This window comes from Ylistrum balloti, unplaced genomic scaffold (assembly GCF_031769215.1).
Source record: "Ylistrum balloti isolate Yb309-2 unplaced genomic scaffold, AGI_CSIRO_Ybal_v1 Utg369614, whole genome shotgun sequence".
In the NCBI taxonomy this organism is placed as follows: Eukaryota; Metazoa; Mollusca; class Bivalvia; order Pectinida; family Pectinidae; genus Ylistrum; species Ylistrum balloti.
This window is the reverse complement of record NW_026781888.1, coordinates 2,138,283-2,154,890: the sequence shown is the minus strand read 5'-3', so window position 1 is coordinate 2,154,890 and position 16,608 is coordinate 2,138,283. Positions and strand designations below refer to the sequence as shown.

General features: G+C 35.8%; 1 protein-coding gene across 4 annotated transcripts in view; it reads right to left on the bottom strand.

Moving 5' to 3' along the window:
- LOC132548086 (roundabout homolog 1-like) overlaps positions 1 to 16,608 on the bottom strand; it is a 140,477-nt gene that overhangs the window by 68,326 nt on the left and 55,543 nt on the right. For all 4 annotated transcript variants that reach the window (XM_060211921.1, XM_060211913.1, XM_060211928.1 and 1 more), the window contains one exon: positions 10,666 to 10,784. In XM_060211921.1, the coding sequence (XP_060067904.1) occupies positions 10,666 to 10,738 (73 nt within the window). In that variant the 5' untranslated portion in view covers positions 10,739 to 10,784. The remainder of the gene's footprint in view (positions 1 to 10,665; positions 10,785 to 16,608) is intronic.

The following is a 16,608-nucleotide window of genomic DNA, read 5'->3' as shown; positions in this document are numbered from 1 at the left end:
ACATGTCGTTCATTCACACCCGATCTCCAGCACGGATAACACCATTTTTGTCGCTTATGATAACTACTTAATTTGTGTGTGGTGTCAAATTAAGCACACCTGTATTTTCAAAAGAGAGGTTTGATATTTTGCTGAAAGACTTTTGTTAAATTTGTCTAGGTAACAAATAATTATTTATGACCCTGTGACTCCTGGCCTTCTAAATAAGGACGTTAACAAACACCTGTCGTTAACCGTTTCTCAGGTATCAAAGGCAGCTTTACATACTTAATATACCATACATACATATATCTTACATCTAAGTATAAGTCTTTCAACAATCGAAACAAAATTCTAAGTTGAAAGTTATACAGCACTTTTCTTTACTGAATGGATGTTAAACACCTGCATGATACTCTTGTGAGTCAGTTCAGCATCCACGCTAAAAGTCGGAATGTTTTGAAGTTAGAAATCAACAGTTATTTCACAATGTAGGATTACACTGAAGCAGCAATATTCAAAAAATAAAATTCAAATTGCTTACTTTTTTCAAAATCATATCAATCCAAATCTTTAACCGGGGATATAAAATTATCAAAATCAGATTACGACAAGTAATTTTTCCTTGTAATTAAGTTAAAAATTAATAGCATGAAAATTTGATGTAATGCGAGATTTAATTTCTAATTTGATAATAGATAATTTGTCATTGATTTTATGATCTAATGAAGCTTTATAAATCCGTGCTGTGAGGCTGCTTGAAATGTAAGAATTTCACACAGACAATTAAGTGGTGATGTTGAATTTGCTACAAACGAGAGTAATGAGGCTTTTAAAGAATTGGCGAGTCATGAAGTTGCTTGATAGGTCGGTGACTATTTCACTAATAGTCTACCTCAGGTGACGTCTAGTTATTCAACACCTTAACAGCTCCTAAATGATTTTCCAGGCATCACACAGGATATCCTAATTCCCAAACGGCTTTAATTAGCATGGCTGGCCTCATCAAGGCAGCCATTACCATGTGTTCACAGTAGATAGCTTCTACCATGTTAAGAAATACTAAATATTAACTAGTTACATTCTTCAAACTGACATATTTTTTGTCTCTAAAAGTTTCCGGATCTCAAATTTCACATTCATTCATTTATTTTACATTAATGCTATTTTGCTTTATCAGTAGAAGTAATATGCTGATTATGTCTACCACTACCCCCTGGATCTTGTAAGGAAATGAAACTGATTCACTCCTTTTGAGATTCATAGGCATCTTAAAAAATTGTCAAATTTCGATGAAAATCACAAGAGAGGCGTAAATTAGTACCTTGTTGGAAATCTCCTAATTGTAGATGAAATGATTAATTTTTATTTAAAGATGTATAACAGTATTGTGGTATATGCATTGAAGACTATACCTGAACATATATAAAACACACATTCATCTCTCTTCTAGGACTTATCAAAATTGTCTCCCTTGATATAATACTTTAAGTTAATAAAACTGTTTTCAAAAATATCCCTCAAAAACTTGGTTCATTCATCATCTGACACTTTTCCCATGTCAACAAACTTGTTACGTCCTCACTTAAACACAGTGGTGACATGAAAATTACACCAAAATACAACTCAAAGTCAGGCGACTGCAAAAAATTGGAAACTAGAGACCTGTTCTAAAGGTGTCGGCCTGACATTAAATGTAGGGCAAATGTGAATCACATGAATTGACAATATGACTTTAAACATGATGCTGAGCTGTGTATACCTAGTATCTATAGACACTTCTCTGACAGTGTAGTATACAAGCTTGGGGTTCATTTTTCTCAGGATAATAACAATCCTGTTGTAATGCTTGTGTCCTTTGGCAAGGTATTTTGCCCCAGTTGCTATGTAAAGCATGTCTCATGCTTGTCATATGTTTTTCTTTGAGGTAGCCACCAGCTACTACAAGGATATCCACTGCCTAAAAAGGACCCTAACCAACTTCCAGGTATATTTCAGATTTTATCAATCATTTTTGACTGACAAATTCTATCAAAAATGGTGTTCTTGTAATTATTTATCGGATGACTGTTCCAACATAATTGCTCCCTCCCTATCACCGCTCTTCTATTATGTGATCTACCCCCTCCAGTCCGTTGCTGATCTCTTGGGCAGAAGTTTCATGGTATATTCTGTTCATTAAATACCCTCACCTGTTGATATAGTCGGACAGCTGTTCTATTTAAGTGAACTTCCTCCCACCCTGGGGTCTGTGAACACTGGATCTGGACAAAAGTTTCATTGGATATTCTGCTCATTAAGCACCCTGCCTTCTATTCTATTAAGTGATCCACTCACCTGATCCTCTCCCACACCCACACACCAACACCCCCTCCCTCAAACATCTTAAGGTTGCTGCACTCTTTGGATAGAAATTTCATGGAATATTCTGTTTATTAAGCATCTTCCCTTGTTGATATTGTTAGACAGCTGTTCCATTAAGTGATCTTCCTTACATTGGTGTTGTTGTACTCTTTGGACACAAATTTCATGGAATATTCTGTTCATTAAACGTCCCCCCCTTGTTGATACTGACAGCTGTTCTATCTAGTGATCTCCCCCATCTTGGGGTCGATGTACTCTTTGGGCAGAATTTCTGGTAGACAGTTAAACACAAATCTCTCATCTTTACAACAGGAAAACTCAATATCATCACAGAACTGAGGAGAACTTCGACAGTATCATAGAACTGCGGAGACATAAAACACAACACGAGGGAGTGGAATAACAACTTCTCCTTCGCTGTAGGTCAGTAAAAAACTGGCAAAAATGCTAACTGTCTTATAATGTACTATTAATGGGTGGCAAAGAACAGTCTTCAAATGTAACAAACCCAGTAAATGTTTGAGGTTGTACTAAAGACGGGAAACAACTCTATTGCAGCCATCCTTGTGAAAAGTTGCCCCCTTCATATTGTACTATTAATGGCCTCTTAATAGGCAATGACTCTCAGCAGAGTAGAGCTACTTTTTTTTGAGTCAGTGTATCTCATCAAACAGAAGTAATTTTCGCAAATATTGAAAACTATTAAATGCTAAATGTGAAGTGTTGTGTATCTCTCTGATGTCGTCGGTACACCTTAACCTATAATTCCATCACCTTCATGAAAGCAGTTTGATTGCCACTCACAGCAACATCCACCAGCACAGCCACCATGGTTTCTGTCATCCTAATTACGTAAGGGATCTCTGCAAGAGTCCTTCAGAATAAAAAGCATCTGATGAATCGCGGCCACTTGATAAAACATGAATAGACATGAAGACCGGTGTATTACCATGATGAAAGAATTGTCTGATCGTCTTCAATCGAAATCTCCTTCAGTAATATATAAACTTGGTATAACTCCCCCCACATGCATCACTTTCCATCACCTTCATGGATGTCTTGAGTTTGCCATTATGATACAAAAGTACACCAACAGTCTGCCCTGTTCAATTACTTGGGTGTATCAGACTCTCAAAAAATTCCAAAAATTTGTCATTATCCACCCGTTTGTAACCTGTATATTCATTAATAACAAAAATATGGGCATACAGTTGGTTTTAAAGAAGGTCAAACAACGTCCTTTGAAGGTCAAAGTACGAAGGACAGTCCTTGAGGGAGAAGATAAATTCTTAAAACACTACATTACATGAAAAATTGAATAGATTGCCCAGCCATGTACAGATGGTATGTGGGGTATAAACAGAGTTGTGAGTCTCAATGATATTGGTAGTCTGATCCAGGTGTATGATGATAAAATAATTAATAATGAACAGAACAGCTATCCCACGTATCTATGTATAGGGATGCCAGGTTATAACGGAAGGGACTATCAGTCAGAAATTTGTTATTGGACGGATGTGCTACATCAGCAATCCTGATAAAATCACAGAAAAAGCAACAAAAAGCAATTTTGATTTGGTCAGTCAGTTCATTTACGCATTTCAAATGATTTTGTTATCCTTTCAAGAATAATTCTGATTTACTAATGAGTAGAGATGGCAGACTTTGTTTTCATTCGAAATTGTTATCATAGTATCTAGTAATTGTTATTTTAAAAGTGCGGAAAAGAGCAAAATTTCATAAAATCACAATAAGGGATATGGGTATGGAAATTGAAATCATAAGAAAAGAATTAATAGAACACAAATTATCTGAAGACAAAAACCATAGATTTTTACTGTTTTTTCCTCATATATTTCAGAACATATTTTCTAATTCAAATGGCCATTAAGTCATTGATTTGTCTCTTAACATGCTGATTCTGTTAAGTTTTTACAGACTAATGGATTTAAATCATCAAATTATTGTTGTAATCACCATCATTTGTCCTAAGAAGTACTGTTACCATAGCAACAATCTATTATCCTTGTGATACAGAGGGTGGTGAATTTTCACCTGTGTTACTGCTAATGAGGTAAAACTGATATGGTTACTTAAATGAACTTCAGATGAAATCGATTGACACGGAAGGTAATTAATAAAAGACTGCCACGCTTGCATCAGCTCATTACTTCAAGTGTACATCGTCATGGCGACCACACACCCCGTTCACAAGTATGACAAAACATCGCGAAATAGCTACCATCTTCCAAAACAAATATCGCCTAATTACCACTCATAAAGTAATCGTTTGAGCTTTTTTTTCCTTTTTTCTTGAATTATGATATAAAAGATTCTCATATACCATTACCAAATCCACTTTTGTGCTAATATTTCCCAGAATCCACACGTGACTAGAACAGTCCCTTCCCGTAATTTCCTCTTGGGAGAAAGTACCGCACCACCATCACTGACAGGAAAAAAACAATACACAGGTGCAATTTGCACTGAATGTAAGAAGGTCGCCCAAACCTCCACACTGATCAATTGGTGATGAATAATAGGTCCAATGTACTGCAGTGAACTACACGTCTCATTTGTCCCTTTTTTATTTTGTGTAACATTTGCTGGTAATTTTCTGCTAAATTTCTGTGGGAAGAAAACACATGTTACTTACATCAAGTATTTGAACCAGCTAATGAAAACTTGGAAGGTCTCTTGTTCAAAATAACTATAGTGACAGTGCTCCAAGAAAGAAATAGTCCCTCTAAAGTGCCAATTAAATCACAGTCTATAACTGAAATCGGAAATCAACTTTGCAATGTAAGTTCATACAACAACCTTTAAATATCATTTAAACAGAAACAACCTTAATGTGTTGAATAAGTGGACCGAACACATCTTAGATCATCTAAAATTCAAGACTACACAGAGAGTTTGAAAAGGAAAGTCTACAATATACCAATCAATGTTAAAAACAAATTCCTGACGTTTATGAATCTGGCAGAAGCTAATGTGTCGATGACATTTTCGCTCCTATCTTAAATTCATGCTATCTATTTCTTCTTGAGAACTGACTTTCTAAGAAAACAATAGTTCATTTTTAATTTGTGTCGATTGTGAAACTACAACTACTACTGTAGAGAAAGCGTGGTAACATTATCACAATAATTATACGCCAAGTGACATCAAGGGGACATAAAAAATGTCCAACTTCCTGTGGAAATGTAACTACGATCACAAGCGTACACACAAATTGTTTCCATTACTTCCTGTAGGTAGCCTAACAACAGGGCATTACCACGGTAACACACACATCTCCATGCTGACAATTTGAATCATTGTCACTGCTTTAGGTAATGGACAGAAAGATCTTCAGCATTTTTTACCAGCCTGTAATTTGAAGATAATTTATAATATGTTGATTGTAATCGGACACATTCATTAAAACTTCAGTAACGTCGTGGCTACAGACGTTAGTACAGACGTCTCTGTCACCGTCTACTAAAGCGACCAGCCTCCATTACAATAGCGACCTAGACAGGATTTGATGGGATACTGCCCTATAATCTCTATCGTATCCCCAGGGGCTCGAAACAATGATTATACACCTCCAATGAAAATTCCATATGTTGTATACAAACACTGTCAATAAAAACAACAATTAAATTATCTACTATAGTATATATCTGTCCTATATACTCCCAACATTAAATTTGATTATAACTCAGTAGTAAGTCTCAGGTGAATTACACATCCTGTATTTCCACTTTGGACATTTTTATAGATATATAGCATTACTGGTAACCTCAGACTTGAATACAGGATGACATGCACATTTCCTACCTAATAACTCACGTAATTATCCTAATTTCTTTTTTAAGTATACCCGAGGAAAATAGACTGTTTAAAATGGCTTGATCAAACAGCAGAAGAGGTCAATAGGTCAAATACTGCTTCTTATCAGTCTTCATTTGAGATCTTTTTAAGTGAAAATTTATCAATTATCTTTAATGGAATGATTAGAAGAAATTTAGACTTTAAATGATTAAAATCTTCAAACATCAAAATCTCAGCTCAGATTAGTGTTCAATCATTATTAACAAGGTGAATATACCATAATTAAAACTATAGGGAAGTTTCTTTATTCATAATTCTGATGGGTGTGTTGCCTTGTAACACAGGGGCTTGATGGTCTGTACTTATATTGTCCCTAAGTAACACAGGGGCTTGATATCCTGTTCTGATATTGTCCCTAAGTAACACAGGGGCTTGATATCCTGTTCTGATATTGTCCCTAAGTAACACAGGGGCTTGATATCCTGTTCTGATATTGTCCCTAAGTAACACAGGGGCTTGATATCCTGTTCTGATATTGTCCCTAAGTAACACAGGGGCTTGATGACCTGTTCTGATATTGTCCCTAAGTAACATAGGGGCTTGATATCCTGTTCTGATATTGTCCCTAAGTAACACAGGGGCTTGATATCCTGTTCTTATATTGTCCCTAAGTAACACATGGGCTTGATGACCTGTTCTGATATTGTCCCTAAGTAACACAGGGGCTTGATATCCTGTTCTGATATTGTCCCTAAGTAACACAGGGGCTTGAAGACCTGTTCTGATATTGTCCCTAAGTAACACAGGGGCTTGATATCCTGTTCTGATATTGTCCTAAGTAACACAGGGGCTTGATGACCTGTTCTGATATTGTCCCTAAGTAACACAGGGGCTTGATATCATGTTTTGATATTGTCCCTAAGTAACACAGGGGCTTGATATCCTGTTCTGATATTATCCCTAAGTAACACAGGGGCTTGATGACCTGTTCTGATATTATCCCTAAGTAACACAGGGGCTTGATATCCTGTTCTGATATTGTCCCTAAGTAACACAGGGGCTTGATGACCTGTTATGATATTGTCCCTAAGTAACACATGGGCTTGATGACCTGTTCTGATATTGTTTCCTCAATGACACATGGACCTGCCATATACACTTTGTACAAAGGTTTACTTAGGGCCCACATAAGTTTACACATCCTGCAGAGGTACTACTACCAAAATTCTATTATTAGCTCCAACCACCAATGATCACAAAAGCCTTGTGCCTTAATTGACCAATATACTGGCCACTGCTGACCCATTGTTTGAGGTACAGAATGGTGTGACATACAATTAGCTAACCGCCTAACCAGGGGGTGACTCAATTGTCTACAAATATTCCCAGCTAGTCACATACCTGTACAAGTATTAGTTTAATTTTCAATAACATGCGGTGAACAAAACCATGATACTCCTGTAAGGTATGTGTGAATCACAGCTATTAACTCGTCACATTTTAGGGAACGGTTTGAAAACTACTCAACCAAGAACCAAATCGTGTACTAACGGAAATGTCTCAAATGGGTATTTGTACTACGTCACATTTGTGAGTGTGTGCATTTCTAATTCACATCTAAAATTTGTCTGTCATATTCATAAAACTCCCATACAGGGGTTAAGCAACATTACAAAAACAAAATTAAAATTTTTTTTTATAGTTGTGATATGCATTACACAATCCCACAAGTAGATGGGGGTAAGTGATAGAGAGTTTGAAGTGTAGATCCTTTCCGTACCAGGCAGAAAAAATATACCACAGGGAGACACTGCCTAGGTTTCCTTACGAAATTTCAATTTGTTAATTTTCTATATAATACCATTTATAAATATTTAATGCCTTGAATGTACTGGATGACTTTTACTGATAAATGTTTGCAGACACTCATACCAGAGTCGGCATGATCTGTAGCAGATATGTGATTTGTGTTAGAGATTAAGCAGTAATAACCACGTCAGTGTATTTTCTAATCACTTACACAAGGTGTAACTTCCTAACACATCTTATCATCCTCTCCATCAGTTCATTTTATGAACTTGTCAAAACTGATAACCAGCAAATCAAAATGAGTCCTTTCGAAGCCCATGACATATGGTGTCTGGACAGAAGTGCTAATAACAATACCAAATTATGTGATTTCACATAATTTTGTATGAAATTTATAGAAAGGTAATCAAATGATACTGATAACTGTGAAAGATTTAAATAGGAGACATATCTGAAGCTTGGAAATTTATTCAAATTCATACTGAAATTTGGCTGTAAAATTTCCCAAAATAACAACTACAAATTAATCATTGTTTAGCGATATTGAATATGACAAGTAACGGTCCACAAATTTCATAAGATTTTATCAAATGTTAATTTTGACATCCACAATGTTTGATAAAATATTTCTAATGTCTGTTCTAGATTGTAAGAGAATTAATTTATTACAGTGACAACAAACAAAAAAAATGTCACATGTTTTTAGAGATCGTGAAGAGAAAACCCGAACGGTTTATGAAATGAACAAATATAATGTCTCTGGACTTAAAACCTGGTCACTGAACTCGTAGTTAAAGAGAATATAATTTTTTTTAAAATAATGCAGCGCCCCCTGGTGGAGGTAATGATACATTCTAAAATCTCATTTTCAAAATATGTTAAATGTCATAGAGAAATGATGGGAAAGACAATGACCCTATCGGTCAGAGTTTACAGGATTTATTTCAACAAATTTCATGAGAACACTGATATTTGAAACTTGACAAAATACTAATTTGAAAATTTCTGATTCGGTTTTGTATTGGTGGGTAGATTTAAAACGATGGAAGTGCTAGCTGGTACGGACACATGATACATTTAACTATAGAGGCAGTCCGTTTACTGCCAGATTGCCGAGAGATAAAAAAAAAGTTGTATGCTAATTAAACTTGACATGTTGACTTGTCAGATTTCCTACTTTTAGAAGTTGATATTTAATGATTTAGTTAACTTTACATAAATTGACTGAAATAAATTCCAGTTTAAGAAGTTGATATTTAATGGTTTTGTATATGAATGTCTAAAAAAAGAACTTTTAGACATTGATGTTTTACCGTTTAGTTAACGTATGGAGATAAATTGAAATCAAATTCCGCAAGACACTTCATTGGTAGGTAATAATCCGGTAGGTCCCTTGATAGAGTTACAAGAAATGAAGTGGTGACATTATCCTGTACAAAGTAACAAAACTTGTTAAAGTTACGTGAAAACATTACCAGATCCGATTCAGAAAGATAAGCCTCATGTTGGGTATCAGATAGGATAATTTCACATTGTGGCCGGATCAGCAAGGGTATAATATCTCCTAGTGGGTGGGTTCGGTCAGCCCACTAGTACAGAGTCAGTCAGGCATGACTGCTACTTCTAAACATCCCAACACTAGACAAGTGCAAGTGTTTCCGATTCAACACGGATATCTCACATTTTAAATCTTTTGTCTTTAAATAAGGTGTGAAATTCAGGAAGATGATCGAAACCACACCTACGTCATAGCGTTTAGGTTCAAATGACACATAGTGTAAAAGGCAAAATTCTCTGACAAAGATGACTGAAGAATACATTTATATAACACCTACGTCATAGAGATCGCGCATACGACAACTGTTCTAGACGAAAAATCTTCCTTATTCTACCGTATACAGATTGCCAATAATATCAAAACTTCAATGAAACATTTCAAATATTACCGTTCTTATTGGTTTTTATACAAACTGTAAGGTCTGTTTGGGAGGACATATACCGTCTTTTAAAACATTTCTGATTGAACAAGACAGAAATATGTCTTGATGAGAACCTATCAGATTAAAAGCAAAGGTCAGTGAGTACACCGTAGCTTTCTTGCGTGTTCAACGAATCCATTACAGGAGATGACGGTCTCAGAATCTGGTTTGAATTTGATATTATGCCTTAAGTTACTAACAGGAGATTGTTTCTTTATCGTCTTACAACTTTTTACAAACTGCACATGTACCGATCAATAAAAATGTTACTATGACTAAGGAAAGTTGAAAAATATTAATATTTCTCATGAAAAACTGTCATAAAAAGGATGAAAAAACCTACAAGAAGATAACGAATGAGCAATAAAACTTAAGTTTTATGAGCCACAATTGGTATCGATGGAAACTGATCTTGTTTCTCTCTCATTCTGATTTTAACATAACGTTATCTTACATGTGAAATAACACAACTTTCTAAAGCTTTAACAAGAAATTTCCACAATTTTCAATTTCATTTTTAAAACTCGATCATAAAAACTGCTCCAAGAGCAGTTAAGGAAGATCTTTCTGTAAACATTTTTTACGAAGATGAAAGGGAAGTGTTTACAATTGATGGATATTTTTTTTCCTTTAACGTAAAGGAAAAGAGGAAACCCACATCACGCAGTTGGCCCTGTATATTTTTTCCAGTAAATAGGAAGTTTGATAGACTTACCTCGACAAAGGTAAAGTAGAGTGGTGATACACAGAAGGTGGGCGTTACACAAACTCCCCCTCACCATCTTCATTTTCTCTGTCCAAGTCCTACTTGCATCCTGTCTCTACCTTCCTATCCTGGAAAACAAAAAAAAATCAAGATGTAAATAAAACCCAGCTTTTTTACTTTAAGATAGAAATTCATAAAAGCAAACAAAAACTAAGAAAATTCATGCCTGGCGGTAGAATGGAGCATGGCCCCCACCCACTATTACAAGAGGCATACAGTTCTAAATTATAAAGATAATACCGGGATATGTTATCTGGTTATCTGAAGTACAACAAAATTTCACAAACTATTCCATAAATGTTTATATAACAATCAAACCTGTTTGACTATGGAGATATCCTGGTCAGCGTAATATCTGACAGGTTACCGAGAATTAAAGAATGGCAGGAACTACAAAAAGGATCAAAGAGTTTACCAGATCACAACAAACCATATTTCTAACAACTTTCCTACTGTTTTTTGGGGGTTTCACTGTACAGTGAACCCTCCACTGAGAACCACTACAGTTAGATGAGGATATAATCCCTAACAGGAGCAGAATAGTCAAAGTCAATGGTAAGCTTGTAAGTAGGCATAATTGGCTACATTCGTTACAAAGGTACAATTGATCTTGATGAAATTATAAACTGTATATGGTACGTTTGTTCGCTGCTATAATCAGCTTTTCGCAATTATGCGCTAAGCTTTGTGGGTGGAGTGTTTCTCCCTCTCCTTCCAGGGCTTTGGGCTCACCAACCTCAAATTTCTGATTCGGTGCCATTTGTAATAGCCCTGCTAAATGAGTGTAATTCTGTACAGCCTTCATACATCTCTATCTCCTCACACCATAGGCACTTCCAAGAATGTCAGGATGTGTGAAAACATTTGCATGAAAAGATTTCTTAATAAACACTATTTCTGTTGGGTATTAAGACCTAATGTGAACCATGCTGTTTTCCCAGCTTTCCATACTTTTGCCACTGTGGTTGATTTAGCAGAGATGCCACCAAATCAAATCCTTTTCACTAGAAACATGACAAGCTTCGGCCAGATCAGTCTCGATCTAGCCTCATTTAGATGGTGATAAAAGTGCCACGAGCCCAGCAAGACTAATATCGGATGATTACTTCAACTTACAACATCTCCATGAATAAATATGTGAAGCCTATATTATATACAAAACATGTCTGTCACACACATGCAAATACACATGCTTTCCATACAGAACATCTGACATTCATTTCCGTTTTTCTCCAGAGAAGGAATAAATTTTTAATCAACCAATCAAAATGATAGATTCTTAGTGAGCATACCAGCAAGGTACCAAGACAATCATAGAATGGTATGAAGGAAACACCACCGTTACCTTGGTTACCAGGGACCAAATTTCATAGACCAATTCTACCTTGTTGCCAAGGACCAATTATCTATACCAACTACCATGTTACCAAGGACCAATACCAATATATTATTATCACCATGGTTACAAGGAACCAATATGTATACCATTGTTACTCAATCACAGTTGCCATGGTTACCCGAGGCACCAATCTCAATCCCGTCACTATGATCTTTTCCAATTTTTCACAAACTAAGATCCATTGCCTATAATCAAGATATCTGCCAATAGGGAATGTTCTGTAATATCTATATATAACACTTGTATTTTACAGCACAAATAATAATGGGACCAGAAACTGAAGATATAGTCATATTTCAATGTTCTCAGTAAAACACAGAGATAAGAGATAACCAGATTGGCTGCTGGTGCGGTTTTTCCGTATCTACTCTAAGAGAAATGAAATATTGAACATGTCTGGAACTAATATAATTTTCTGAGAAATTGGAATGGATTGCTTCCACTATATATACAACAAGGCTATAAATAGGTCCTAGTTCGGCATGATTTGGTGATATTGGAGATGTCCTTCTGTTGCTTATATCCATCACAGTAGACCCAAGGTATCAGACAAATTGGATCCCCACCTCGGATCCCTGTCTACGATCCCGACCTCGGATCCCTGTCTATGATCCCAGCCTTGGATCCCTGTCCACAATCCTTGCCTCGGATAACTGCCTCATGTTAGTTAGATTTCTCCAAACTCAACAGAAACCTCATGTTTTTCCCATCAGAAACCTTGCACTTAACATGTACTTCAAGATATGAATCAGAAAAGTACAACATTTGTCGCTGGTATCTATAACCTTCTCCTTCCCTTTTCCTTTCTCTCTCTCCAGATAGACATCTATTGACATCACACTCTCCGCCCTTAAATGATGTATTCCATCTTTCCCTTCGTAGTGACATTAGTAAATGGCCTCTCCCACCTGTCCCTACCCTGAAGATCCTTTCCATCTTCTAGACAGCTTTATTCTCCTCTTCCCTTCATTTCCCTCCCAATCTCCAATACAGCATTACAAGTTCTTTTTTATCTTGCCCTCCCGGAACACTCCACCTCCTATGCTATGCAAGTTTTTTCTCTCCCACAGCCCTCGGTTATGTGGTTACAAGTCTGAGTTCGTGTGTAGCCACTAAACAACACTTAAGATATAAATCTCAATCAAATTCAATATTTCTACTTCATCAATGTCCTGTGTTTTTTACCACTCGATGATGTTTCTCCTATTTCGCCTAGATTACCATGATAATCCTTAATCTGCACTATACTTACTTTATCCTCAGGGCCAGTAGTCGCCATGTTTATAAAATAATTGAAAACACACTCCAAACAAACCATAAATATTCCCTAAATATCCTTGATTTTAGAAGTCCATTATCACCACAGATTCTAGAATTTATAAACACACAATTTATTCTCTGCACCTGAGCTCCCCTCGACTGAGAGATTCAGAAACTGATAGATGGAAAGTCTTGAAATCTCATCGTGTCTAGTTTCAGACAACTTTCTCAACGTCAAAACAGAACCCTCTATAATAATCTAAGTGCTTCTGGTTTGAATTTCTACCGATTTTCTCAAGTCAAAATGTTTAACTGCAGAATATGTTTAAGTGTACACCTATATATACACTGTGATAAAAATGGCTGAAGGTTTGTTTAACAACGCTACATATTCTAAAACTGTTCTGCTGTTTATTGATTTCCAGAGGCATAAACTTATAATAATAATAATGTTATACTGACATTCAACTGTATTATTGTACACTGAAACATCATCTGTACTACAGGACCTTGTCATACTGTTCCTTTATGGTAAATCTTGTAATACTGACAATTAATGGTAGAATTTAACCTTATTTTATAGAAACCTTGCTACACTGATACTTTCAGTTAAACCTTGCTACACTGTCACTTTCAGTTAAACCTTGCGACACTGACACTTTCAGTTAAACCTAACTACACTGACACTTTCAGATAAACCTTGCTACACTGACACTTTCAGATAAACCTTGCTACACTGACACTTTCAGATAAACCTTGCTACACTGACACTTTCAGATAAACCTTGTTACACTGACACTTTCAGATAAACCTTGTTACACTGACACTTTCAGTTAAACCTTGCTACACTGACACTTTCAGATAAACCTTGTTACACTGACACTTTCAGTTAAACCTTGCTACACTGACACTTTCAGGTAAACCTTGTTACACTGACACTTTCAGCTAAACCTTGCTACACTGACACTTTCAGATAAACCTTGTTACACTGACACTTTCAGCTAAACCTTGCTACACTGATACTTTCAGTTAAACCTTGCTACACAGTCGCTTTCAGTTAAACCTTGCTACACTGTCACTTTCAGTTAAACCTTGCGACACTGACACTTTCAGTTAAACCTAACTACACTGACACTTTCAGATAAACCTTGCTACACTGACACTTTCAGGTAAACCTTGTTACACTGACACTTTCAGCTAAACCTTGCTACACTGACACTTTCAGATAAACCTTGTTACACTGACACTTTCAGATAAACCTTGCTACACTGACACTTTCAGATAAACCTTGCTACACTGACACTTTCAGATAAACCTTGCTACACTGACACTTTCAGATAAACCTTGCTACAGTGTCACTTTCAGATAAACCTTGTTACACTGACACTTTCAGCTAAACCTTGCTACATTGACACTTTCAGATTTCAGCTTTCAAAAACCTTGCTACACTGACACTTTCAGATAAACCTTGCTACAGTGTCACTTTCAGATAAACCTTGCTACACTGACACTTTCAGATAAACCTTGCTACACTGACACTTTCAGATAAACCTTGCTACACTGACACTTTCAGATAAACCTTGCTACACTGTCACTTTCTGTGAAAACTTTGCTTACTGATACTCTTACATACGTTGAGATTACACTCACAGTAAACCTTTTCTACAGACATTTTATGCATTAAAATATCCTGGTAGTTATGACGGTTCATTAAGAAAGATAATCTTATAACAAAAAACAAAGTTTATATTGATAATTACTTACTGAAAGGAGATAATTACTTATGATTCTTAGTAGAAAGTGGTTAAACTTTAAATTTAATGAAATACTCAAACATCAAACAAAGAAAAGTTGTTCAGATGAAAATATCCAAACTTATTGAAACATACAGTGTTTAAGAATATAGATAGGTGGTGTGTTTCACTGGACTGTTGTACCCCAGACAGCTATTTAACATGTCTCTGTTATCACTGCCAGCCATGTGAGATCTGCTTCATGTCTGCTAGAATTCTCAAGCTTTTGTAAGAATGGTTACTGATGAGAAGCAATGATACCTTTGTTATAGTGTTTAGACAAAACGTCAAGTTGCTCACTTGTAACTTTTTATCATTGCAAGATGATAAATAATACAATGGCATTGTTGTAAAAAGATCTACATATTTTTTCAATTACAGAAAATTTCTAATGGTCACCATAACATCCATGTCCTCTAATCACCCTTAAATCTATCTTATCACTCATCAAATTCATAATAACCTTCACCTCTGACCTCTCCATTGACCTTAAACCACATCAATAACAGCTGGCATTACAAAATTTCAAAATAATAAATTCACATCTCATACAAACATTTATGTGAATCAAATTTTTGTAGGATATTTTGGGCGAGTCCAGAACACTTAATTCAAAAATTTTCCTGAGTCTCCATCCTTAATGATAAAGCAAGTCCTCAAAATTTTAATGCCTCTCATCGGAAATGCTAAACCACTGTCAGACAGTGAATCACTGATATCTAGAAAGCTTAGATTTCTTACCCAAAGTCAACCAGCACACCATCCCCACATAAACTAATCCAGTCAAATGCCCTGCAACTTGTACTGTGTAACACAGTATTTCCATCAGACTTCTAATTTGACCTTTCACCCCTCATTGGACCACTAGCATACTACACTGGAGACCAGTCTCTCATCAACACTGTTAATTATACTATATAAATGGATTTTATATGAACAAATAAATATCGAACTGAAAGCGTTCAACCATTGGTAACTTTCTATTCTGAAAATCACACAAGTATTAACAGCAATCCCTTGCGGTTTCGTCTCACAAGTTATGATGAGTGACGTTTATTGATCTTCCTTTTCAAATGTTTATCAATTTCTCTAATGTAAATAATACTTTGCCTTACATCGTAACAAATAACTACAAAACCCAAGTTACAGTCTAAGCTGTCAGAACAACTCCTATTCAATATCTCCGTGCAAGTTCTGAAAGAGATCCTCGTTCTGTACAAATATATTTTTATGACCATATTCAATTAGCACTTTAAAACAAACACTCATCACCGACAACACATTGATATCAAATAAATGAAATTAGAAATCTCTACAAGTTAGAACAGACGTCCTAATACAATGCAAAATCAATCCCACTACCCCCAAATGTATTTCAGACAAAATGAATCATTATTCCATTTTAATTACAGCGATACAAAATTCTCTTATAAAGATTTT